At 48.7% G+C, this 24,745-nt stretch overlaps 8 protein-coding genes across 11 annotated transcripts; 5 read left to right on the plus strand and 3 right to left on the minus strand.

Moving 5' to 3' along the window:
• Nucleotides 1–830: 830 nt before the first annotated feature.
• Nucleotides 831–1,502, plus strand: H257_12280 (hypothetical protein; the record flags this gene model as incomplete). The annotated part of the gene is made up of 1 exon (XM_009839433.1): nt 831–1,502. One exon carries the CDS (start codon nt 831–833, stop codon nt 1,500–1,502), a length of 672 nt encoding a protein of 223 aa, XP_009837735.1.
• Nucleotides 1,503–2,306: 804 nt separating this feature from the next.
• Nucleotides 2,307–4,200, minus strand: H257_12281. 2 transcript variants are annotated; one of them, XM_009839435.1, is made up of 2 exons: nt 3,144–4,200; nt 2,307–2,996 (listed from the first exon to the last, which is right to left on the minus strand). In XM_009839435.1, the coding sequence occupies exon 2, from the start codon at nt 2,960–2,962 to the stop codon at nt 2,423–2,425; it is 540 nt and encodes a 179-aa protein (XP_009837737.1). In that variant the 5' UTR covers nt 2,963–2,996; nt 3,144–4,200; the 3' UTR covers nt 2,307–2,422. The 2 variants fall into 2 exon arrangements, with proteins under 2 accessions (XP_009837737.1, XP_009837736.1); XM_009839434.1 differs by having other exon boundaries at nt 2,307–4,200.
• Nucleotides 3,234–11,458, plus strand: H257_12282. 2 transcript variants are annotated; one of them, XM_009839436.1, is made up of 9 exons: nt 3,234–4,034; nt 4,090–4,183; nt 4,830–5,008; nt 5,593–6,385; nt 7,117–7,482; nt 8,177–8,413; nt 8,692–8,973; nt 9,847–10,833; nt 11,247–11,458. In XM_009839436.1, the coding sequence occupies exons 1-9, from the start codon at nt 3,289–3,291 to the stop codon at nt 11,376–11,378; spliced, it is 3,816 nt and encodes a 1,271-aa protein (XP_009837738.1). In that variant the 5' UTR covers nt 3,234–3,288; the 3' UTR covers nt 11,379–11,458. The 2 variants fall into 2 exon arrangements, with proteins under 2 accessions (XP_009837738.1, XP_009837739.1); XM_009839437.1 differs by having other exon boundaries at nt 3,234–4,183; nt 11,247–11,378.
• Nucleotides 11,459–12,404: 946 nt separating this feature from the next.
• H257_12283 (hypothetical protein) lies at nt 12,405–14,777 on the plus strand. Its single transcript, XM_009839438.1, has 4 exons — nt 12,405–12,938; nt 12,988–13,204; nt 13,250–13,651; nt 14,375–14,777. Exons 1-4 carry the CDS (start codon nt 12,473–12,475, stop codon nt 14,724–14,726), a joined length of 1,437 nt encoding a protein of 478 aa, XP_009837740.1. The 5' UTR covers nt 12,405–12,472; the 3' UTR covers nt 14,727–14,777.
• A 640-nt stretch (nt 14,778–15,417) lies between these two features.
• On the plus strand, nt 15,418–17,143 carry H257_12284 (hypothetical protein; the record flags this gene model as incomplete). The annotated part of the gene is made up of 3 exons (XM_009839439.1): nt 15,418–15,595; nt 15,650–15,864; nt 15,923–17,143. The coding sequence occupies 3 exons, from the start codon at nt 15,418–15,420 to the stop codon at nt 17,141–17,143; spliced, it is 1,614 nt and encodes a 537-aa protein (XP_009837741.1).
• A 1,484-nt stretch (nt 17,144–18,627) lies between these two features.
• Nucleotides 18,628–20,649, plus strand: H257_12285. Of its 2 annotated transcripts, XM_009839441.1 has the most exons (2): nt 18,628–18,829; nt 18,920–20,649. In XM_009839441.1, the coding sequence occupies exons 1-2, from the start codon at nt 18,657–18,659 to the stop codon at nt 20,538–20,540; spliced, it is 1,794 nt and encodes a 597-aa protein (XP_009837743.1). In that variant the 5' UTR covers nt 18,628–18,656; the 3' UTR covers nt 20,541–20,649. The 2 variants fall into 2 exon arrangements, with proteins under 2 accessions (XP_009837743.1, XP_009837742.1); XM_009839440.1 differs by having other exon boundaries at nt 18,628–20,649.
• Nucleotides 20,650–21,504: 855 nt separating this feature from the next.
• Nucleotides 21,505–22,757, minus strand: H257_12286 (hypothetical protein; the record flags this gene model as incomplete). Its single annotated transcript, XM_009839442.1, has 2 exons — nt 21,505–22,226; nt 22,364–22,757. The coding sequence occupies 2 exons, from the start codon at nt 22,755–22,757 to the stop codon at nt 21,505–21,507; spliced, it is 1,116 nt and encodes a 371-aa protein (XP_009837744.1).
• Nucleotides 22,758–23,066: 309 nt separating this feature from the next.
• On the minus strand, nt 23,067–24,574 carry H257_12287 (hypothetical protein; the record flags this gene model as incomplete). The annotated part of the gene is made up of 2 exons (XM_009839443.1): nt 23,067–23,570; nt 23,621–24,574. The coding sequence occupies 2 exons, from the start codon at nt 24,572–24,574 to the stop codon at nt 23,067–23,069; spliced, it is 1,458 nt and encodes a 485-aa protein (XP_009837745.1).
• Between the last annotated feature and the right edge of the window lie 171 nt (nt 24,575–24,745).

The following is a 24,745-nucleotide window of genomic DNA, read 5'->3' on the forward strand; positions in this document are numbered from 1 at the left end:
ATGAGGTGTATATTAATTATTATTCCACGTGTGCCAATAACATTGGAAATGATATTTTCCAACTGGGACTCCAATACGTGATATCTGTTCAGACTTGGTAAACCTCTATTAATTTTTATTTCTCGCTGGATGTAAAAAAACTGACACCTGGAATCGTCATACTTAATTCAAGTATAAAAGTTGGCTCATCAATGGTCGACTGTGTAAAGTGCTCGACTTCAAAAAAATCCTGTACATTCCTAAACTGTTTAAGTCGATATCCTTCGAGTTATTCATAAAGTACTCATCATTACCTATCCGAAAATGTATCATTCCCACTCGGAAAACAAAAAACAACCGAAATAATTGAGATTAAAAATGAAGAAAAGTTGGCCCATCAATGGTCGGACACGTTATCTTATTATATTCCGACCAGACTGTAATTGATTTAACGTAAAAAAACACATGGGATCAAGAACATTTATTTACAGTTAACAGAAAAGAGGAATATTGGATGGTACTAGTACTCATTGGTGTGTCGCGATTTACTTTTCATTCTTGCTAACAGTAAATCTGAATTCTTTAAACTTCCACCTTCAGGCATCGCTAAAATCGAACGAAGTACAAAGTATGTAAACTACTCACATTTCGCACTTGCTAAAAGTATCTAATGAAACTTCGAGGCGAGATTTGTTACCAATCAGGAAATTTGTAGCAACATTCATAATATCGATATTCACGATAACAAGTGTTTTTGACTTTAGTGCGAAAAGGGTACCAACGACATGATATCCCATTGGTTCCCAACAAGCCCCAGTCATCAACTCCTCGTTGGCATTGTTGCACTTGCCATGGATAGCTCATACGACGATAAGATCACGTACTCGCCCTCGGGCCTTCCCCAGGTCCCCCCCAGCGAATCTGGGCCCAAGTATGGCCCGCTGCTGATCCTGACAGTAGCCCCCCTCGTCGTAGGGGTCGTGGTTGCGCACGTAGTGTACACGCAGGGCGACAAGTCCGCTTACGATCTCCGTATGCTGACCGCCGCACTGAACGCGGATATGTTGTGGACGTGCTTGGCGGTGGTGGTGCTGGGGCGCGTGGTGGCGTTCGCGAATTGCTACCCGCTAGCCGTGAAGGGGTGTTTTCTGACCAAGGACGACCGCCAACTGTGGGCAAACTCGTTTTTGTTGACTGAAATCGGACCCAATTGCGCCAAGAACGTAGTGGTGATGGACTCGGAGGGCGATGTGGGCATGTACAACCGAGCCAACCGCGCCCTCCAAGATATGGTACAAACCTGCGGCGTTGTGCTGGCCGCGCTGTTCTTGGCATCGACCGTGTTTGCGTTCCCTGCGTTTGCCGTGTCGCTTGCGTTTTGCTGGGGGTGGGTTGTGCACGTTGTGTCGTTCGCGATGAACTACGACAGCCACGGGCTCGGCTACTTGTTGGCGACGCTAGCGGCTGCCACGTTGGAGGGCATGGTGGCGCTGATGGCACTGAAGATTCTGTGGGGGTTTTAGTGCCTCTGTCATTTATTTGTGTACCGTAATCTCAAGTCTGTACTATGAAAAGTATTCTACAAGCACTAGCCACCAGATACTGTATTCACGTTAGTTTGTATCATCCTTATCGTTTAGCTAGTCCTATTAATACTAGTAGTAACGTTACTATAATAGTTTTAGCAAGTGCGAAATCTTGACTTTTCCAGCTCCTACTTAGTATTATTAATAGTACAGTAAGCTTACTATCGTTTGGTTAGCATGATTATTACTAACGTTAACGTTATTACATAATAGTAAGTACTACGTAGTACTAAAAATTATTATACGTAGTATTACTCAAAATACCTTAGTACTATTTTGTGAGCCATTGCTATAATCAATAGCCGCGATGATTTCATTGGTTAGAATTTCGAAGATTTGGGCAGAAAATGATAATCCAACTCATTTTTCCGCAACTGCGTGGGCAGTACGACGAGGTGTAGTCGCACGTTGCGGTAGCGCGGGCGTCCAGTTGGTGTACATGAGATGTCTGTGTGTACATAGGTGTGTATGTGTGCTGGGGATACGAAGAAACTCGCTTACGAAGCCTACGCGCTCAAGTGTTTATACTGCAAGATTGGATCGTCCATTGACTCAGCTCAGGAAACTGCGTCATAATAGGGCGATTTGTGAGAGAAATCCCACTTTTTGCCATTGGGGTACATTTCGCGGACATTTGGGCGATTTAAGAAATTTTTTGAGGAGAACACACAATATCATTGTTAACATCATGAGTTACCGAAATCTGGAAGGTTCGTGAAACAGTTGATAGATTTTGTAACGGTGGTATCCGGATACGTATCCGAACAATTGCAGTTGAGATTTACCGCTCACTCCAACATCAGCATCCTCGAAGACAAATGGGTTCGGACAACGGCGCGAAATCGGCCACGCACGACTCAGGCCTCCCTGCCTTGACGGATGCGGAGAAGAAGAAATCGTACGGCGGGTTGTTCGTCGTATTGACCGTGCCCCTTGCCATCGGCACGGCGATTGCGTATTCGGTGTATACCCTCGGCCCCCAAGCGACGTACGAAAAACGCATCAAGGCGCTGCTGGGCAACGAGCTGCACTGGGCGTGCTTGGCGATCGTGCTGTTGGGTCGCACGGTGGCGTTTGTGAACTTTTACCCGACGATCCACAAGGCGCAGATCATGCGCGGCAACTCTGGCAACCTGCGCTCGAACCCGTTCATTTACAAGGCGATTGGCAAGGATGCGAAGGAGAATGCGATTGTGTTTATCGACGACGGCGAAGTCGGCGCGTACAACCGCGCGAATCGATCGTTGCAGCACCTGGTCGAAAACTATGGCTCGCTCGTGGCCGGACTCTTCTTGGCCGGCAACGTGTTTGCATTTCCCGTGTTTGTGGCCACGGTCGTGTTTGCTGTTGGTCGCATTGCGCACCAAGTTGGCTACACGTCTGGCTATGGCGGCCATGGCCTTGGGTTTGTGTTGTCGTTGTTTGCCATTTCTACCGTCGAAGGCCTGTTGCTGGTTATTGGGCTCAAGGGGTTGAAGCTCATTTAGGCAAGTTCGTAACGAATACATGCATGTCGTAGTAGTATATGCCATTCCAAGGTACATGCAGCATTGCAAGGTCTCGCTGTACAGTACATACTAGAGCAACGTCAGGGAAGGCTTTCACCACAATGCCAAATGTCATTCGCTTGAAATCAATCCTATGGAAGATAACCGGATGATTTCAAACGATTATCCGGCGCTGGGGTGCTGCTTATCTCAAGGAACGATCGGCACGGATCGCGATGGTGTATGAAGTGCGGCTGAAGCTAAGCGCGGACGACGAGGGGGTCATGTGGTCGCATCGCCCACAGGTCGGACCTCTGGGGCTTTTGGGAAGCTTTCGAAATCTTCCTCTGCGGGCATTCAAGAATGCACATGCAGGGCCATATCCGCCGTCGTCAACCTCATCGAATGCCACAGGCAACGCTCGGTTTCGATGCGTGGCGTTCTCTGTCGGTGGCGACATCTTTGCCGCTGTGGACGAGAAAGGGCGCGTGTTTGCGTTCTTTCCACTGCGCAACCGGTACTCCCTCGTGTGCCACCTTGGCACGCCGGCGCTGGAATGCGCGTTCTCGCCCCAGCAGCGCACGGAGCTGCTTGTCACATGCGAAGACATGACTGTCCGGTGCGTGAACGTGGCGACGAAGGCTCTTGTGAGCACGTTGCGCGGCCACCGGCAGGTCCCCACGTGTGTGTCGTTCCAGCAGCCAGGTCAACTGGCGCTCACGGCGTCCGCGGACGCCGTGATCATGTGGGATTCTGCCAACTGGTCTCGTTTCCGCACGCTCAACGCCGGTCCAGGCGTCGAAGCCGCGCAATTCGTCGGAAATGGAGAGCTCGTGGCCGTGTGTTTCCGCGACGACTCGATCTTGATGTGGGAGCTCAGCACGCTGGCGCTGCAGTACCGCTTCACGCTGCCAGCATACGAACATCCCCCCGGGTTGAAGCGCTTTTGCGTGTCCGACAACTGCCACGTCATCGTCGCCAGGTTGGACTGGGCTGTACCCAATATCTTGTTGGTTTACACAAGTGTTCACATGTAGTGGCCAGTCGCCGTTTATTTACGTGTGGGAGTTCGAGTCTCAGACCCTCGTCCGCATCATCGAACTGCCGGCGACTGTTCATCGCATTATACATGTGCGTACGACTCTCCCTTAACATGTCGATGAATATGATCAATATTTATGCTCTATTTTTGGCCAATGAATCGTCTCTATGACCTATTTCTACTTATCATATTGTAGTAGTAACACATTTTGACCAATCAAAGTCCTTTAGGGGGGACTGAGTATCTTGTCGGAATATTCATGCTATCGATATATAAACTTTAGGAGGTTTAACTTTGGCTTCGTCCGTATGAGGATATGTGTGTGCTACCATGCAATTTGGTACTTAAGTGTATTGCACCTTGACATTTGTGTGATTTACCAAAGTACATGCTGATTGGTTGACCAGAAGCGCTTCTACGACGTGATTGGCTAGATTCTTGTGACTATTTTTTTCGTTCTTAACATTGTGTGTTGTGGCGGTTGGTTGAACCGGACCTTCGAAATTTCATATAAAACTGAGTTCTTTGTGACTGCGATGCATCAATCAATCTTTTTAACCAGTCATATTTCATTTCAACCTTCATTCTTTGTAGCCAATCATACTCCTTTGCTCGATTACTTGGCGACTTCATCAATCCCCCAAAATAGGCAAATTTGATTACTGAAAAGCACAATACTTGGAGTATTCTTTGTACTACGTAGTATATATAATCCCAACCATGTTACATATGTAGCACTCGTTTGTGCCGCAGACGGCGCACATCATGGGAGTGCTGGGCGACGACGGCCAGTTGAATTTCCTCAATGTCACATCCAAGCAGCCCAAAGTATCCCTGCAAATTGCCCATAAAGTCAAAGCCCTAACTGCTTTTGCTATTGACGTGCATGGCAAGTACCTCGCCGCGTGCTCGAGGTAAGGACGTTCGTCGGTTGGTGGATTCTGTTATTGAAATGATATTATTCTTTGATCAAAATTTGGACTACTTTTGTGCTGATTCGCCAAATCGATCGATTGTTTGTACTGACTTTTGTATACAAAATCCTCCAGTGCATACTCATTGAAGTCACACACTGATTCGGTGTTGAATCGGTCGAAGAGTGAATCTGATTGGCCACTTGATGATTGTCCTGGGTTTTGATTGGTCGATATATCGACCAATCCAAACTCGATTGTCGAGTTGGGACGAATTTCTGGACCGTTCAATATAGTCGTTCTGCAATGTTCTTGTCGCTGATTGGCTACATTTTGTTTTTTCTTCTTTGAAAAGCCAATGAAATTTCGCCACGAAATTTAGTGATTGACACCGAATCGGGACAACATTTGTCGCAGAATACATCAAATACCGAGTAATTGATTTATGATTAATTCTATGATTCTTACATATACAGTAGTATAGATATGGGAGATCAACTCTATTGTTCGTATATGATTGTCGCAAACATCACAAATTCGTACTCGTTCACTAACTAGCGTATGGCTTGTGTGGCTATCTATAGTGATGGGTGCTTGGTTCTATATGACTTGGACATGGCGCGAATCACAGCGCACCAAGTGCAACGCATTCGACAAGAGGAACATGCAGAGGATTTGGCGTACTTGGCCCATCGATCGGGGTTGGCAGCAGCTTCACACAAGTCCCCGACCTCGTCGCCGTTGATGGAATCACTATTTGGTGCTCCACCACAATCACCCCCCCCCTCGTCCAACCCACCCACATCACAAGAGCAATCTCCTTCGTCTGGGGAAACCCCCGCTCCGTTATTACCTCCCCCCCGTGCAATGCCAAAGCTAAACCCCCATGAATACGCGGTACAGCGGCGTCGCCTCCAGCACCTGTTGCGGTCGTACGGTCGGTTTCCTGAAAAGTATCGGCTTTTAGCGTGGAAGTACATGCTCCGTCTACCCAACAACACGGCAGCCCTCGAACAACTCATGGCCAAGGGGTCCCACGCCACCACGGCGCGGCTCCGCGACCTGTATCCGATCCAGAACACCCGCCTCTTTCGCCGCCTCGAGCGCGTGCTGTCGGCATTGGCGCACTGGTGCCCCGTCTACGGCGAAGCCACGTCCATAGTGCCGGCGCTCGTGTTTCCCTTTGTTAAAGTATGCGTTAATAACGACGTGGTGGCGTTCGAAGTCGTGCTCAGCGTGCTGCTCCACTGGGGCCGCGATTTTGTGCTGCAGTACCCGTACCCCCCGAGACCGCAACTGGCCCGCCTCGACGCGGCGCTGCAGAAACGGGATGCGCAACTGCATGCGCATTTCACGAGCCATCGCATCACCCCCGAGGTAAAACTTTCTAACAGGTAGCTGACAGACGCGCGTTGAGATGAACCCTACGACTAGAATAGAACATACTAGTGACTAGTATATGGAACATACTAGTAATACTAGTGATAGTCTCTGGAGGACATGTATAGGCAACATTAGTAGTGTCCTTTGGTGTGGTGTTAGGATGGGACTGGACAAAACAAATAATGGCAAACAATGCCATTATTTGTTTTCAGCTGCATTGTTTGATATTATTAATGTATATATATTATATAACCATATAACCATGTCGTGCTTCATGTACGTTTTGGTATGATATATTTATACTTGTAGGTAGTAGTATTATCAAAACACATTTTAAGGATGGGAGGAGGATAATCATTTATTTTTTTAGTTCGAGCTACCAAAAAAATTGTTTTGAAAAAAAATACAAATATTATGAATTCGCTATAAACTTGCAAAATTATTCGCGTGGTTTGTCGTCTAATCAATATATTTAATCACGCTGGAGTGTTCTGATTGGTTGAATATACATGTCCGTTCTGTAAGAGCCAATCAATTATATCCCCTCGAAATTAGATTAGCCAATACTAGCGTCGATTCGTGATTCGATTCGGCGACATGATTCGATTCGTCTGGAAATTCGTATCGAATATACCACAATAATACACTGGCGACGAATTGTTTTTTAATTCTATTAAAATACGATCCAGTTGGTATTTGTTTAATTAGTAATGACCATCCATTAGGAGTACGGGTGGTCGTTGGTGTCGACGGCATTCAGCGAAGTGCTGGCGCGAGACGACTGGCTGTGCTTATGGGACAACTTGATTGCATATTGGGACCATCCGTCGTTACTATGGGCCGCCGTACTGGCGTATCTGACTGAAAATCGCGCGAATTTGCTTCAACAGTCGACAGCATCGGGCATTCAAGCTGCGTTTCACCAGCAGCAACCGATGCAAGTCAAGCGCTGGATAGCCACCATGCACGCAATCACCCTACCCGACATCATCGACCAGACCCAAGACGACGAAAAGTACTTTCCGCTGCCCCCTGGCCAGTACCCTGCGTTCACGCGGTACCCCACGTTTGTCGTCGACTACCAAATTCAAGTACGATCTGTAATTCATGCGGTTGTTTATATGGGGGTCACTATGGCAGTGTATATTTGTATGGGCTGTGTATATTTTTGTGTTGATTTTCCTGTCGAGTGTGCACCATGCCCTAGGGCTGTGATAGAGGGATGATTTTTTATAATCCTATAATATATGATTAATTTCTGAATTCTATGTCACTTCAAGATGTTTTTTTAATGATCCTTTGGAAGAATGATTAATATGATATATTGTTTGAATTCGCTATGAACGTTTAAAATTCGCATGAGTTTATCTCATCAATATTAAATCACGCTGGAGTTTTTCGGATTGATTGAATATACGTGTCCTTAAGAGCCAATCAAATATATATATATATATCCACTCGAAATTGGATTAGCCAATACTAGCGTCGATTCGATTCGACAGAGGGTGTGGACATTTGTACCGAATCCACGATAAATTGCCATATATTATGTTTGAAGACCTTCAACATCGTTGAAAAAGTTTGACATGCTAATTTTGTTTCTAACTACAGGATGAATTTCAATTTTTTGGTTTCATTCTTTTTAATTTGGTATTCTGATCAAAATCAAACGAGCACTGGATGCTCTATTGCCCTGGCATATTTTTGTTTTATTTATTTTATTTTACATTCTGAATGAATCGTCATGTGATTTTTCGATGTGTGCTGACGATGATTCATGTATAGGAACGGAATCGCATTGCCACGGACGAAGCCGCGTTGGAGTCGAAGCGTCGGCTGCTGAGTGAGATTGAGGCGCGGACACGGGAGCTCGAGGCCGCGCACACCCAGTGGATGCAGGACAAGGCGCTTCTGTTGGAGTCGGAGCAGCGGCGGCGGGTGGAGGCCATGCAGGCAGAGAAGGCGCGGCTCATGGAGATGACCATCTTGCACGCGCAGACAAGGGACCGCCGCCTCCAACAAGTACACCAAAACCAGCCTGTGTACCTACCGTATTTGCTGTTGCAATGTTATGCAATGGGAACCATGTATATATGTACAATCTATTTTATATTTTTTTTTTATTGGTTTGAAAAAACATAACAGATTCCTATATATTGAACCAGTAATACCATGGATGTATTGAGAAATAATGGCATTTTTAGTGTACTGCGTAGTATCATTCTGTTCTATGCACGTTTAATATATCATAAGATTGAAACTCGGCAGTTAGTGTGGAGAGAGATTGAGATGGTTTGTAGATTGCTTTGATGGAGCAAAACGCCAAGGAAGCGCTGCGGGAAACGTCAAAAGTGCTCCAAGCTGAACACGATCGATGGCTGGACGAACTCAACGTGCGCTCGGACAAGGAAAAGTGGCAAAGCCAGCACCAAATGGACGAAGAAGAGCTGACCCGCTTGGAGATGGATGCCCAGCGCCGCGTAGCCGACCTCACCAAGGATCGAGAGAGGGAAGAGCGGCTGCAGACGATGCGGCTCGAGTTCTTTGCGCAGTTGAGAGAGCAAGAACTCTGCGATCAAATGGTATATATATATATTGATCTTGTATTGTCGTTTAATTCAAAAGTTGTTGACCTTTGTGTGTGCTGATATTTCGCCAACTCTATCGATTGATTCTTGGTAAACTGTGACTTTTGGATGTAACGATCGTCCAATGTGTCACACTATATTTTTGTTATAGTTCCCCTCAACTTATTTATCGTGTGTCTTAGATTTGACTAATATTATTTTAAAATATATATTCCGTTTGGATTATTATGTTGTGTCAGTTCGAAAAGAAAATATATTAATTATAGATTTTAATTTTAAAATTTAAATATTCAAAATGATATTGAAGTCACACACGAATTCGATGTTGCATTATTGGTCGAAAAGTGGATCATTTGATTGGCTACTTGATTCGTGATCTGGGTTTGGATTGGTCAATGTATCGATTGTCTGCCGATATTTGGTTAATCTGGTCATTCGATTGAGCACCAACCACCCTACTCCAATATCGACTATATCGACTTTCAAGATATATGTTTACACCAAAGCATGCCAAGAGTCGCAAACTTGGAGAGGTTTTCATGGATGGATTGAGCTAAAAGAGACTTGGATCAAGCAGCAGTTTGTAATCGAGTAGTATTGATGGATGTACTACCTACTTACTACCTACTACTACTACTAGTACTACTACTCCTCTATTTGTTGCTTAAAATATGCAAAACCGTGCATGTGGGGAATCAAATACCTTTTCTTTCAAAGATTTGGCTCGAATTCAAGCTATGAATCAATCTCTGCGCTTGGATATGGGTCGTGAATTATTCTATATATTTCAAAAATGCAAAAAAAGGCAAAAAAGGCAAAAAAAGGCAAATGTTGTGCTGGATATGTGTGCTTTACGTTTGTGGGTAGGTGTTTGACGGGTGGAAAGCTGAAGACAAGCAGGCGATAGCAGCCGAAGTGGATCGGCAGGAGAAGAAGGCAGCAAAGCAAGTGCGCCGTGAAGAGGCCAAGTTACGACACGAATGGCGCACCAAGTTGAACGAACAGCGCATGCAAAAGCAGCGGCAGATGCAACTGCTCGCACAAGATCGGGCGATGCGGCGGCAGCGACGGCCTCCACAAGAAGACAGCGATGGAACCGCGTCCGACGAGTCCAAGGAAGACGAGCAACAAGATGGAACCCCCGCCACCATCCGTTTGCCGAATCAACAACGACCCATGCCACCACCACCGGCATCGCCCTCGCAACCTACGGCAGACATGTCGCCATCTATGTCTGCAACCACTTTAGTAACGCCAAAACCATTGGAACCAGTAGTTGTTCAAAGATCAGACAACGTGGCCAACCCACTTGATACCAACAAGCTGTCATCACCTCCAAGTCGGCGGCGGCGGCGTCCATCTAACCTCGGAAGTAGCCGCGCGTCGTCGCTCAAGTGGAGCGACCACGAGTTGCTGCAGCGAGCATTGGATGACATTAGCAGCGAAGAAGAAGGAGGAGGGGGCGATGCTCTGTCGACGTCCCCCCGCCACATCACGCCGCCGCGGTTGAGTCAGTTGGAGCATGACTTGCGCGCCGAGTTTTCCGACTTGAGCGACGACAGCCTCCAACAACGGCCGTTGTCGGAATTAGAACGGGATTTGGACGAGTTATTGGGTACTTCCGACGACGACGAAGGCGGTGGTGGTGACGTGGCAGCCTCGAGCGGCGCGACGTCCACGGCGGGGGAGTCGCTACTAGGACAAGGGGGGGAGGACCCCCCAGTGGTTGTCCAAGGTATGACCCCCACCCCCCCACCAAAATATGCAAAACAGGCATCGGACACGACGAGGAAACTGCAGCAGCTGCGCTCCAAGCTGTCTGATTTGGAAGCTATGGCGACCAAAGCTATCCCGGTAATGTAGGCTGATGAAAGTGGTCATTGGATATTCTTTATCTTGTCCTTTTACCCACACTTTGGACAACTTTTGAATACCCAAATCGATCGATATATATTCTTTGTACTAATATTTTGTATGGAAAAACGGGTCCTCCTGTGATGATTGGGCTCACACGAATTGAAGTCACACACGAATTTGACGTTGATAATGGTTGTTTCCTGCAATCTGATTGGCTCAATATTCTTTTGCCAATTCTTGTGTACTTTATATTTGGTTGGGTCGATTCAAATATTCTCCAAGTGTGTCTTCGACGTCGTCGTCGCTCCAGTTTAGAATATAAAACTCTGATGAGTATGTATAGTATTGATTGATGATGTATATATATATATATATATTGACTGTGAGTGTGTCATGAATGAATGGGGTAGGCCGAAGTGGAAGCCAAGTTGGACACAGAGATGAGTGGTGCAGGGGATGATTCCAAACACGAACATATCATGCTCATGGAACGCGCCAAGGAATTGTTGGAGCAGCATGCCGCTGCACGGTTGAACCGGTAGTGGAAATAGCTAACTGGCTGTCTTGGTTTGATTATTCTGCTCACTCATCAAGGAGCTAACATAATAATAAAGAATTCGTACCATGCTCATGATATAAAATTCATACTTGTATGTTACAGTTAATATTAATAATATGTATGCTTCGGTGTTTTACAGTTAAAACTGTATGTTTTATAGTTAAAACTGTATGTTTTATAGTTAAAACTGTATGTTTTACAGTTAAAACTGTATGTTTTACAGTTAAAACTGTATGTTTTACAGTTAAAACATGAATAGCACGATTCATCTTTAACTAATTACCGAAAGCGTCGTACTCCTATGGTAAACATGATAATATACAGTACTTGGAAGTACGTAGTAGTATTCATGGGGAGAAAGTACCGCTGGGCTACGTTAAGTAAGACTCGTAGAGTCTAACCTGTAATGGAGCATTGCGTTGTGCGACAACGTTAGTACTGAGACACTGAGCGTATGGTTAGATGGGTTGGCTCATGGAGTCAAGCTATGAATTTGTATCTTCCCCCGCAAGCAGTTGGGTACAGAAGCCCTTGGCTGCACACCTGCCGACGGACGTCACCTTCATGCACCAAGTAAGATGCACCGGGTCGCAATAACATTGTCAAGTTTCGTTCAAAATAATCTACTTATTGCATTATTTCGAACAGTTTATTCGGGTAATTCCTTCGAGTCCTGGAACTTGAAGGACAGGAATTTTCCATACAAGTACGATTCGTACATAATCGGGCTGATTGGCTGTTCTGAAATTGATCGGTCAACCAAAACATATGAAATCAACAGTGAGTTAGCCCCAATCATAGACTTCCCTGAATGTCCTATCGATTCCTCTTGTCGGGAAAAGCGGTAGGTATATGTATAGGATGTAGACCGTACCGCTATACTGTACCTGGACGAGGTCAGTTCTACGACAAAGTACTGTGTACTTGGTATTTGTAATGATCGCTCCTTCATGGGTTCGTTTAAGTACGCCAAGATTCTCCATATGGTTTTCGACTGCACTTCAAGTTCGCGGGGGCGTCCCGTTTATTAGCGTCGTGTGACGGTATAATTGACCAAGTCCCCACCCACCACTTTTCATGTCGCCACCCTCCCCCAGCAGTGCCAAGGGCCGGCGACAGCAACACCAGTCGTGGTTCAGCCTGCGCTACATCCTCTTCGGATGCGTCGGCATCCTTGTGACCTTTCAGGCATATGTGGCCTTCGCATCGACGCAAGGTGGAGCGCCCACCCAGAGTTTCCGCGTGAGCAACGCGCACTGGGAGCCGGACCTCCTCCATCTGAACCAGTTCAATGCGTTGTGTTTAACTAAGGGGGACACGGTCATCGCGTGGAAACCGAAGCACCAAGTGCGCATCCTCAAGCAGGACATGGATCCGGACGTGCTGCTGGCGGAACTGAGCCAATGCCCCGAGGTCGACGTGTTCTTGCCCGTGGGCATCCGGTCGCACGGGTACTGCGAAGACGCGATGGCGTACGTCAAGTTTTTGCACACGCGCGCGCTGCCCATGTGGGTGTTTGGCATGGAGTTCCACGATCACAACGGTACGTGTCCTTCCATGGACAACGATATCATGTGACTTGCTTGGCACAGGCAAGGTGTCGACGTACTTTGACCTGTGCCCGAACTCTGCCGTGATGTTCATGAACCATTACTGGGACGGCCTCGATCAAATGAGCACGTTTCCGCCGCAAAAGAAGATCGTGTTGATGCCGAACGTGGAAATGTACGAACTCAAGCCGATCCATTACCAGCGCGCCGACTATGTGATTGCCAAGACCGAGGACGGGTATCGCCGTATCACCGAGTGGTAAGTAGGACTAGTACTACTACTAGTAACCAATGTCGCGAGTAGGTACAAGAAACGTGGCCACAACCCTCGCCATACCCACGTCGTGTACGCCCAGCACACAACGAGCGACCCCACCGCCACGGCGGCTTTGAAAGCCAAGATGGACCCCAACTTTGGCGCCATTGCCGCGAAAGACTGGGACAAACTCACAGTGTTCCACGCGAACGGCCGCAGCACCCAGAAGAACACGCCCAAGATCCTCGACTGCTGGCACGACCGCCCAGACATGCCGCTGCTGCACGTGTACTCGAACGACGGGCCATCCAACGACACATACTGGAACCACTTTCGAGACAAAAAGCCAGGGAACCTCCAGTACCACAACGGCGAGTTCATTGAACCGGCCAAGTTTGGCAAACTTATGGCCGAGGCGTCCGTGATCTTGTGTCCCAGCATCATGGAAGGGTATGTGTATCTCTCTTATATATTGTGATTTATTCGCTATAAACTTCCGAAATTCGCGTGGTTTGTCTAATCAATATTGAATCACGCTGGAAGTTCGGATTGGCAGACTATACTTGTCCTCTCTGTAAGAGCCAATCAAATCCACTCAAAATTTGGATATTGGCCATACTAGCGTCGATTATTCGCAATATATGGACTTCTTTTTTGCAGCCAAACATATGGTTGGGTCTATATCTACGGATCAATTTGAATAACGTGCTGGTTCATTTCTCACTCAAACTGTCTTTGGATTTATGTGCTTATATTCCATCGATCGATTTGTTCGTACTGTGAATGTTGTATGTCAAAATTTGACCACATCACCAATTCCATGTCGAGGCTGTCCATGATGGGCTCAATTGTGTTGTGTTTTGAATCAAGACAACAATATTGACCTTTTACCCAAAATTTGGACTACTTTTGTGCTGATTCGCCAAATCTAGTGATCGATCCTTTCTTATGACTTTTGTAAAGATCGTCTAGTATCACACACACTAATTCCATGTTGAATTCGTCGAAGAGTAGATTTGATTGGCCACTTGATTAGTGCTCTGTGTTTTGATTGGTCGATATATCGATTGTCTGCCGGTTTGGTGATTCTGCTCATTCGATTGAGCCCCCCCATCCACTCCAATTTCGAATATATCGACAATATCTGTTTTGCCAACAATGGATGGACGTTAGATTTGGCCACTACATCAACCAAGCTCGCGCCGCCGGGGCGCTGCTAGTGACAACAGATGCCGCTCCCATGAACGAGTTCGTGGACGACGCCAGCGGCGTGCTGATTGAGAACGCCGTGGCTCGGCCGACATGGGGCAAGGTGCTGATGGGGAACGACGACACCGAGTTCGACGTGACGCCGGCAGACATTTGCGCTGCGATGGACAAGATCCTGGCCATGACGCCGCGCGAACGGGCGCTCAAGGCGCGCCAAGGCCAGCAGCGGTACTTTGACCAGCTGCAGTTTTTTAGTGACCGTATGGACGACTTTCGCACAACATTGCGAGATCGAATGAAAAAGGGAAGGCCGTAGTAGGTTGGGGAATAAGATAAAACGGACAAACAACTTGTATTTAGGTGGAGACGTCGTGTTGTATGGGGACGTGGTGTTAGTTTTGCTAGCGTAGAGCAATTTCACGGATAAATAGAAGTATTTGAGAACTGTAAAACGAACACGCGACTTTTAATATTTCCATCTTTGGAATGAATGACCTTTCTAGATTGGAAAAATATTTTTCAGGGTCGTGCGTGTACAGCGGTGATTTCCATCTCGCATTCGTTTATAGTAAATTAGTATATTTTGCATGTCATCTAATATAAAGCACATATGTCGAAACGGTAGAAACAAGTTATACAGTACTACGACTACAAATAAGATGTAGTACTACGTAGTACTACTTAGTAGTAGAAATGCTGTCGCGGCTGGAGGCTTGTTACGGTTAGCTCGTTATAGTACAGTACGTTACTACTTAAGTAGTACAAAACTTAAGAGGATTTGTACGAACGCGGGTCGTTTATCGTAGGATGAGCTGTGGGTGAACTCGTGGCATAAAGACGAGGATCTCTGGATATTAGCGAATTCACGTCATACTAATGCTGGAGATTTGCTGGCCTGCTCACGTGTCAGCAGTATTGCGTTCAGAAAACTGAGTCAACGTGGTGGGTGGCTGGCAGCATTTGAGATCATTGCACATACGCGTAACCAACGGATTCGAGTGATTAGCATGGCAGGCGAAGCGGAGGCCTCTGGTGGAGACGAAGTGGTGTCCATCCAACTCGTGGCGGGGTGCATCATCGTGGTGGTGGTCTTCGTGGCCATCATGGAGCGAATCGTCGAGCACTTTTTGCACCTAGCGAAACGCAACAAGAAGTACAAGGAGATGCTCGTCAAAACCATCGGCGGTAACACACATACCGTACGTCGTTCGCACCATTTATTGACATATACCCCTGTAGAACTCATGGTCGTGGGCCTCATTTACTTGCTGGTCAAGTTTGTGTTGTACGTGGGGGGGCTCAGCTCCCTCCATTACCACGCGATCGATGCGGCGGACATCCTGGTATTCCTCGTCGTGATCTTCCTCGTGCTGCAAGCACTCGTCATCTTCGTGGTCCTGACATACACGAACGACCTGACCGATTTGGTGGACTTGTACTCCATGTCGGAGCTGGTGAGTCTCGCGGCCGTTGTCGTGGCTGCTTCTTCCAAAAGCCCGTCGTGGTATGCAGCTCAAGTTGCTCGAGGCATTGTTTGTCAAAGTGTACGAGCTTCCACCGCTGTTTTCGTTCCCAAAGTACATATTGGAGATCCAGGAAGACCAAGTCGTGCAGCTGGTGGACCTGCGCATCTCGCACTGGATCATTCTCGTCGGGTTGTTCCTTGTATTTTTTACCTGCACGGGGGAGATGCAAACGTCCCATGCGCCGTACCGCGTGGTGGACGGCAGCAGCTCGTCCGCGGTGGCCACGAGGCAAGACACCCGCGTGCTTGTCATGGGCATCCTCGCGGGGTCCCTCCTCTGCTGCATGTTGCTGCTCATGCTGGCCCTGCACCGTGCCCGGTTGTTTCTCTTGCGGCGGGCTGGTCAATTCCTCGCCATCCACCAAAACAGCCTCGGCGACATCACCCCCCTGCAGAGCCGCGACGACGAAGTCAACGAACCACAGCATTTGCAACTGTTTGTCGACGCACAGATTCGCCAGATGCGGGTGGTAAGAGACATCGTGCGCAGCCGAGAGCCCTCCAAGCACCGCCAGATCTTTGGCGCCGAGCTGCTCTATCGACTCTACGCGATGCTCTGTCACAAACCGCCTGCCCATCCGAACGCGCTGGAGGCTCGGGTCCCAGGAGACATGTTTTACTTGCCGGGGTTTTCGCTTCCCCGAGCGCAGTTCTTGACGACGTTGTTTTTACTGGTCAACGGCCTCTTTTGCGCCATCTTGTGCACGTCTGTGATACCGTCGATCGATTCTACGAACAACGGGGTGTACGTGGCAGCGTGCTGTGTGCCCATCGGGCTCAACATGGTCGTGGTGGCCCTAAACTTGATTTCCAACTTTGCGATTGTGTTGGGCGTGTGGAAGATCGACGGCCGCGTCTTGGCCAAAACGATTGACCACTTTGTATATGTCGCTAAGCTCAAGCATCAGCTGCATCAAGATATCCACCAAACCAATATGCAGGTTGACGATCTTGCCGCTTCATGGCTGACAATTCGGACGGGTATGTCGACATGCACACCATTCACGCCTTGGCGGTGTCATGGGGCGCGTCGCTCACTCGTCATGAGCTCAACACGCTGCTCTACATGGAATGCCATTGCAGCCGCGGGCGTATTTTGGTCGCCGATGTGGTCGCGATGTGCCAACCACCCAATGGAACTGTGTCGATTCGTGTTGACGCGTCGATCAAGGAATCCCCACGGGGCCACGCGGCATACCAACGGGTAGCATCGCCCCACTAGAACTACATATTCAACACAAGCGATCCAATGGTGCAGTATATACTTCGAGAAGCCTAGGATACAGTGTCATGAGTACAACAATGTGTGCTCGATTCGTACGAACGATAAGTTAGTTACGGTAACTACCTACCGGTAGTTAGATGAGCTTGTTGGGTGGAAACAAAAACTGGTGACTATACTAGTGTACTCGGAGTAATTTGACTGTACTAGTATATATGTGTATGTACTTACTACGTAAGCTATCCTACGTCGCACTTTAACCTCTCCAAGCGTCTTTTTTTGAGAAACCAACTCGGTGCATTTTGAAATATTTGGAGTTTGAGGTATTTCCAGGTACAATTCCCTCTTTAAAACAGTTCCACTGTTGTTTTTCTCAGAAAATGCAGTAATATGAGTGTTTATATGGAACTTTGTAAACTCGGACCACCTCACCTCACACTCACTGTACTAGGGGTTTAGTGCATTTCAGTGGTTAGCGATAGCTAACCACTAGCGATGCAGTTAACCCGGGAGATTTAGCATCGTATGTACAGTACTAACCAGTGGTAGGACGGAGTCCCAGGTTACAGGGCAACGGGCGAAAAGGCGTATCCGGATGTGATAATTCCCCCATTGAAACAGTATTTCGGGTCAAAATAGCAGTGGAACGGCACATGTCGAATAAACAGTTAACTTTACGTACTGTATCACAAATCAGAAAAAGATGTGCCCATTATTATTATATGAAATGAAGTATGTATCATTTTATAAAGTGTTGTCAAAAGCTGCATGCACGACGAAGCATCATATGATCTACTACAGAAATAGTAATGTAACTACTACAAGACCTGTACTGTATATAGTATACAAAAATACTGGTGAACTTAAACTGGTTTTTTACGTTACTACAGTGATGTCGTAGTGTTGATTGCCACCGCTGTGGCTGCACTAACACTGCATGATCAACCCGGTTACGTTTGTGCTCGGGGTGAGCCACCGACACTGTACCTCCTTCCAAACTTAAGCACTCTGTGTGGCTTCAAAATTTGAACGCTGGTTCATCGTCTCAAGTGCGCTCCAGAGCGCATTCAAGTTGTAGTGAGCGCAATAGCAGGAGATCCTCGCATTATCTACGTTCATCGATGCTGTGTCTTCTACTTCGAAGTGCTTTCCAATGATGTTTCATTTTCTGCCTAATATACTCCGCCATTGCATGTTGTACAGTTCTGACTGTCTTGTTCAGAGCAGCAGCACCGTCAACGCTCCAAGTTTAAGTTCTCGTCGAGTTGCGCTGGTGCGACTGTTTGTATCTTCGTTTCCAGGAACGTTTTCGCCCGTTATGACTTGCTACTAGTACAGATTTGACTCGTTTACTCAATTTCAACGAAATTTCTACTCCACGGACTTGACTAATGTATGGCAATTTGGGATTCGCATTAATATTAACGTTTTTTTGCGAGTAGTATTAATGAAGTTCAAAATAAGATTTGGGGAATCACTCGTTCTTCCAAACCACTATCATGTGCGACGACGCCGCCATCGACGCGGTCAGCGACTTGTCCGCGCAGGCACATGCGCTGCTGGAGGAAGCTTCCAAGTTGACAAGCGCTGTGTCTGTGACGCTGACCAAGCTTCGCTCTGCCAGTTCACATCCACAACAGCCGAGCCAAGACCAGGAGGCCACCGCCGGCAGGCCACGACTCGATGAGGAGGCCACCGCAGGCAGGCCACGACTCGACGAGGAGGTAGCCCAATCGAACGATAAGGAGGCCACCGCCGGCAGGCCACGACTCGACGAGGAGGCAGCCAAATCGAGCGACAACGACGCACAAGTCATGCGCACGATGGAGGCGCGGGTGCAACGTGCGGAAGAGAAGGCGTCCAAGCTGGAAAGCGCCTACCGCAGCTTGTCTGACAAGTACTTGCAGGCGAAGCACGATCGCGACGCCAGTGTCCACCGGTTTTGGAATTGGCTCGCGTGCCACGTTAGTGTCGTTGGCCCCGACCAGGCATCCCTCTTGGCTCAAGCATGGGGCTACGAGTGTGGCCGGGACGCTAGTAGCAGCCTCGATCCAAACGATGCAAACGAGTGCAAGCGACTGTTGGACGAGTTCAAGGCGTCGTCCGGGGTGTATATATTGCCCATTCCACCAGTGGTGTCTGCTCCAGCTTCGTTGCCGTCGGGGCAGTCAAATCGCACGGTCGATGACGGGGAGCCTCCCGACAATCTTGATGGCCCCACCCCCCAACTATTAGGAAATGCTTCGCCGCACCCCGAGCCTGGCAAGTGCGACGCGCCAGCAGACCCTTCAGCAGAAAGGAAAAAGTCGAATGGAATGGTTCACATGAGCGAACGCAAAAGTCCGCCTACGGTCCACGACGAAGTCAAGACCCAGGCGGCAGTTGTTCCGGAGAGGCGACTCGGGTCCATGGATTTACTCCTCGAGGCGGCCACAGCCCGTCAACCCATCACACGAGACAAGGTGGCTACACATGGACTAGCAACCTCCTCCCAATCTCAAGCAAATAATGCGACTAAGGCTGTGAACACCACGACGTCAGCAGCATCTGCTGGCACTACTACCTCCCTCCCCACGCCATTCGCTGGCCCCCAAGTTTCCATGCTGCCGGCAACCCCAGCCATGGCCACTGGTGGGGATGCTTCCATTGCCAGGTCCGTGAGCACCACCGATCGAAACGGCTCAGCTCGGCCAGGCTGTTTTGGTGCTAGCTGCGTCGTTCGAGCAGTCCCCGCGGCTACATCATCCCTCGTCGTACACATGACACACACCAAAGCAGCTCCCTCAAGTGCGTCCGGGCTCTCTCCGACTAACTCACTTCTATCCCATCACAAGGTCCACAAGCCATTCACGTCATCGCATGATTTCTCTACGGGTGATGACGATGGCGAGAAAAGTGCGGTCGACGGTTCCATCCCGCTTATACCTTCTCATGTACTCTCCGTCATGCATTCTTCCCTTCGGGACCCGACGACGGGGCGCAAACTGTGTAATTTCCCAGGCTGTGTCAAGTTTTCTCGCTGTCGGGGGGTGTGCACACAGCATGGTGGCCGGCAGTACTGCGATACCCCGCAGTGCGGCCGTGTGGTCCAGTATGGAGGCAAATGCACCACCCACGGCGGCGTTAAGCCGTGCGACGTCCCCGGTTGCCTCAAGTCTGTGCAGTCCCGAGGCAAATGCAAGACTCATGGCGGCGGAGATCGGTGCAAAGCGCCAGACTGCACGAAAGGTTCCATTTCGAACGGCTTTTGCCGGGGCCACGGAGGGGGGCTGCGGTGTTCCGTGGTTGGATGCACAAAGTGGTCCCAGCGCCAAGGCATGTGTGTGCGTCACCACCACAACCACGTCGCAGACATTACGTCCGACATGTCTGACATGTCATAGTCCATACAAGTACTGGCCATTGGATAAAAGGCACGAACGCAGGAATAGAAATTCATAATTTTATCCAATGATGACGCTGTTAGAGGCATATTTAGCCAATTGAAAGGACGAACGATTGGATACCATTGTATTTTTCCACCACAAACATGACGACGTGTGCCAAACTATTACTAGTACACACAGCATGCATTATTGTTTGAATTCGCTATAAACTTCCAAAATTCGCGCGGTTTGTCTAATCAATATTGAATTTCGCTGGAGTTCTGATTGGTTGAATATACTTGTCCTTTCTGTAAGAGCCAAGCAAATCCACGCAAAATTGGATTAGCCAACAGAGTCGATTCGTGATTCGATTCGGCGGCGAGATTCAATTCGACGGGGTCTGGAAACCGAATAATTCCCTCATTAAAACAGTTGTATCCGAATCCGTATAAACATCCTTCAGACACTTCATTTTTTTGTTTTCGCTCCGGATATACAATACCCGGTACTATTAACAAAATTTGTTATAGTAACGTTACTCCGGAGTATTAACTGTACCAAAAATAGAAAACGAGGTCCTTGACGTCTTTTTCTAAATCGTGAAAAAATAAGGTAAATCGATTTTCATCATGCTATTCCTACAAACTACTTGGAACTTCCCCTAACGTTAAGTAACTTCAGCTTAAACACGTCATCAATGTTAATATTGTCGCTAAATCAACATCGGGACACCAAATTTTGCTCGAAACGAAAGTACTACTGAACTTCGTACTTTTATAGATAGACCTCAGAGCGTAAAACTCAGAACCAACTTCATCGGTCCGTCACTATCAATCATCATCACTTGTTCCCACCAGTATATTGTCCCTGCTGCTACTACATCGTCGACTAGACCGTCCCACGCCGCCAGTAACTGTTACTAGTTATATTTTGATCGTCGTTTAGTGCTAGTACACATACTAGTATATTGGTTGCATCTATGCTAAACGAGACATGATTTAGTTGGTCGGAGCGTTCGAACATGCGACGTATACGTTGTTGGTGGTGGGTCGAGTCCATGGGACCACTGCGGCCCCACGAGGTCGTCTGCGACCACTACCGACACGAACGGGTACGGCTCGTCGGGGGGCGGGCACCCCTTTTCGAAGAACCGCCGGGCCACCCTGGCCATGCGCCGAATCACTCGAATGGGGTTGGGGATTTCCATGTCCGCCAGTTTTGCGAGCAGCCGCGGCGTGAGTCGTCGGCTAGCCACGTACACAAACGTTTCACTCAGCGGCCATGTCAGCTCGACGTCGTCGTCCAGGCTGTTGAGTCTATAGGATAACCACCGGCCCTGATGCCGAATGGGGGGGTACACCGGCCACAACCGGTGGCGTTGGGTTCGTGAAAAGTCGACCACAGTTGCGTCCCCGTGCATGGCGTATATGTGTTTCAGTGACAGGGGGAACTTGGCAATCATGACTGGCCACGTCGGGTGGGGGGTCCCACTGAGAAACTGAATCAACGCATCATCCTTGTCGAACAGGTCAATCAAAAGATGCAACCGGCCCACCAACAGCACGACGTTTTCCTCCAACAGCCGCATGGTAGGGCGAGTCGTCTGCCAGCAAAACCGACACTCCCAGAGCATCTCGGCGCTTGTCGCCCAGAAATGGCGCAGCGCTTCGTTGAAGTCGCGCACCGCGACTTCGTGGGGGGTCTCTACATGGGTCTTTTCATGTAGAAACGAACATACAGTCGTGTACTGGAGCCAAGGTTTCGTGGCTCGGATATTTTGAGAGGACATGTTTTGGTGATTATAGTCGCAGTGGAAAGGGACATCGTCTCGATGTTCCCACGGGTTAGAACAGAGGCACTCAAAGGGGAACTGGCACTTGGAGCTACATCTTTGGTTGCTGTTTGTCGAGGGGTGCGCTCCACTGGCGTAGCGGCGGGGACTTCTGAACCAACACTCGAAACACCCACAGAGAGCACATTGTCTGGCTGAGCTTTCATATCGATGGGGCTGGAGTTCACAATGGACGCATCCCCAGTTGTCATGGTTGGGGTTGCTGGCGGCGTTGAATCGGGGAGGCTACCGGACGGACGAGTAGTACCAGGAGTCGACTGCGTGGTTTGTGATGGAGCCTTGGCAGGAAGCGCCGTCGTGGTGGTGGTGGTGGTGTTCGTAGTGGGGGTCTGTAAATATACTGGACGTTTATGGGCTTGCGTTTCCAAGTGTAGCTGCTTCATTTGGTGTGACTGCTTGGGTTGCGTCGATGAGGAGTTGCATTGATCCCAGTCGCTATGTATCTAGTAAGAATAAATAATTTCTCCTCGTTGCATGTTACACAAATCAGTATACTTATCATTTAAGTGGACACTCCACAACGAACCCGTACATACATTCTGCTTTAGTACGAAGCTCGTCGCAGGCAACCATCCATCTCCTATTTTGTTCCTGAATGCGAGTCATCGCATGATGTTGTAGTCCATGCACCATATTGCATCAAATGTTTCGTGTGCTATTACGTTTCCAGTCGAGGCGGCATTCTACTGTATCTACTGTATCACCAAAAATGATGGAGTCGTCGGTCGGAGTGTTGGAACGTGCGCCTTATAACTTGTCGGTGGCGGGTCAAGTCCATGGGACCACTGCGGTCCCATCGGATCGTCTGCGACCACCACCGACACGAACGGGTATGGCTCTTGAGGGGGCGGGCATCCTCGTTGGATAAACCGCTGGGACACGTTGCTCATGTGGCGAAATGCTTGCGTCGGGTTTACGACGCCCATATCCACCAGCTTTTCGAGCAGCGTCGGCGTCAACAGTCGCGCGGCCACGAACGCAAACGTTTCGCCGAGTGGCCACGTCAGGTTGGGTACCTTAATGCTGGTCGGTCTCGGTGGTGGTTGAATAAAGGAGGGGGGGTACACTGGCCACAACCGGTGGCTTTGGGTTCGTAAAAACTTGACCACGGCGGCGTCCCCATACATGGCGTATATTTGTTGCAGTGACGGGGGGGCTCGGATGTCATGACTGGCCACGCTGGGTGGGGGGCCCCACTGAGAAACTCGACCAGCGCGTTATCCCCGTCGAAGAAGTCAATCAAAACTTGCAACTGGCCCACCAACAGCACGACGTTGTCCTCCAATTCTCGAATCGCCGAGCGAGCCGTGTGCCAGGAAAACCGAGACTCCCATAGCAACACAGCGCTTATCGCCCAGAAATGGCGAAGGGCTGCGTTAAAGTTGCGCACCGCGGCGTCGAGGGTGGTGTCGACGTGCGCCACTTCAGGGAGAAACGACGCCACGCGCGTGTACTGGAGCCAAGGCTTGGTGGCTCGGATCTTATCGAGCAACTTGGCGATCCTGGTCGGACACTTCTTGAACACGATCGCCGCAGACTTTGTCGACTGGTCATCGTCTGCAGAGGTGGTCAAGGGCGTGCCTCTTGGAGGGGCGGCTTGGGGGGAAGGGGCTAGCGCTTTACCACTGCTCAATATAGCAGACACGACGGTGGGAACTACGCTGGAAACTGGGTCAACAATGCCTGCCCGAGCTGTACCTTTCCATTTGGTGAGGATACTGGAGCCAGTAGATTCTGCTGCCACCAAGGTTGGGATTGCTGGCGGCGTTAGCACATAATTCGACTGCGTGATTTGTGATCGAGCCTTGGCAGGCAGCGCCGCTGTGATGGTGGTGGTGTTCGTAGTGGGGGTCTGTAAATATACTGGACGTTTAGATGGGCTTGCATTTCCAAGTGTAGCTGCTTCATTTGGTGTGACTGCTTGGGTTGCGTCGATGAGGAGTTGCATTGATCGCAGTCGTTTCCACGATACTGCTTTAGCAGAGTCTACTTCTTCCTCGACCGTTTCTGGACTTTTTCGCTTTGTCATGTTGGCCTTGCCATGCGATCTTCTGCTTCCTGCTGGGTCGCCCGCATGTCCAGGCTCAATGTCGGGTTCATTTTCCATCGATTGGCGTGCGAAATCATCGGAACTTTTCGCCTCGTCGTCAGCGTGGAATGGCTGCCACAGCGGCAATGGCAATGGAATTGGTGCGGACATAGGTGTGGTCGGCAAGGCAAATACCCCAGAGGCCGCTTACTTACTTACAGTTAACGTAAATGATCAATTTATGATGCACTGATGAATTTATGATTTACACAAAGCAGCCAATCAGGAAGCAGAAACCCTAAACACACACTTTCGAAGCATTTGATTATACATAGATTAAGT

This window comes from Aphanomyces astaci (genome assembly GCF_000520075.1).
Source record: "Aphanomyces astaci strain APO3 unplaced genomic scaffold supercont1.39, whole genome shotgun sequence".
Classification (NCBI taxonomy): Eukaryota; Oomycota; class Saprolegniomycetes; order Saprolegniales; family Verrucalvaceae; genus Aphanomyces; species Aphanomyces astaci.

Coding starts and splice junctions, on each gene's coding strand:
- H257_12281 (XM_009839434.1), bottom strand. CDS start 3,109: ATGTACCTTGGAATGGCATATACTACTACGACATGCATGTATTCGTTA.
- H257_12282 (XM_009839436.1), top strand. CDS start 3,289: ATGGTGTATGAAGTGCGGCTGAAGCTAAGCGCGGACGACGAGGGGGTC. Junction 8,414..8,691: donor GGGACCGCCGCCTCCAACAA/GTACACCAAAAC, acceptor GATGGTTTGTAG/ATTGCTTTGATGGAGCAAAA. Junction 10,834..11,246: donor TGGCGACCAAAGCTATCCCG/GTAATGTAGGCT, acceptor TGAATGGGGTAG/GCCGAAGTGGAAGCCAAGTT.
- H257_12283 (XM_009839438.1), top strand. CDS start 12,473: ATGTCGCCACCCTCCCCCAGCAGTGCCAAGGGCCGGCGACAGCAACAC. Junction 12,939..12,987: donor GGAGTTCCACGATCACAACG/GTACGTGTCCTT, acceptor TGCTTGGCACAG/GCAAGGTGTCGACGTACTTT. Junction 13,205..13,249: donor TATCGCCGTATCACCGAGTG/GTAAGTAGGACT, acceptor TGTCGCGAGTAG/GTACAAGAAACGTGGCCACA.
- H257_12285 (XM_009839440.1), top strand. CDS start 18,657: ATGTGCGACGACGCCGCCATCGACGCGGTCAGCGACTTGTCCGCGCAG.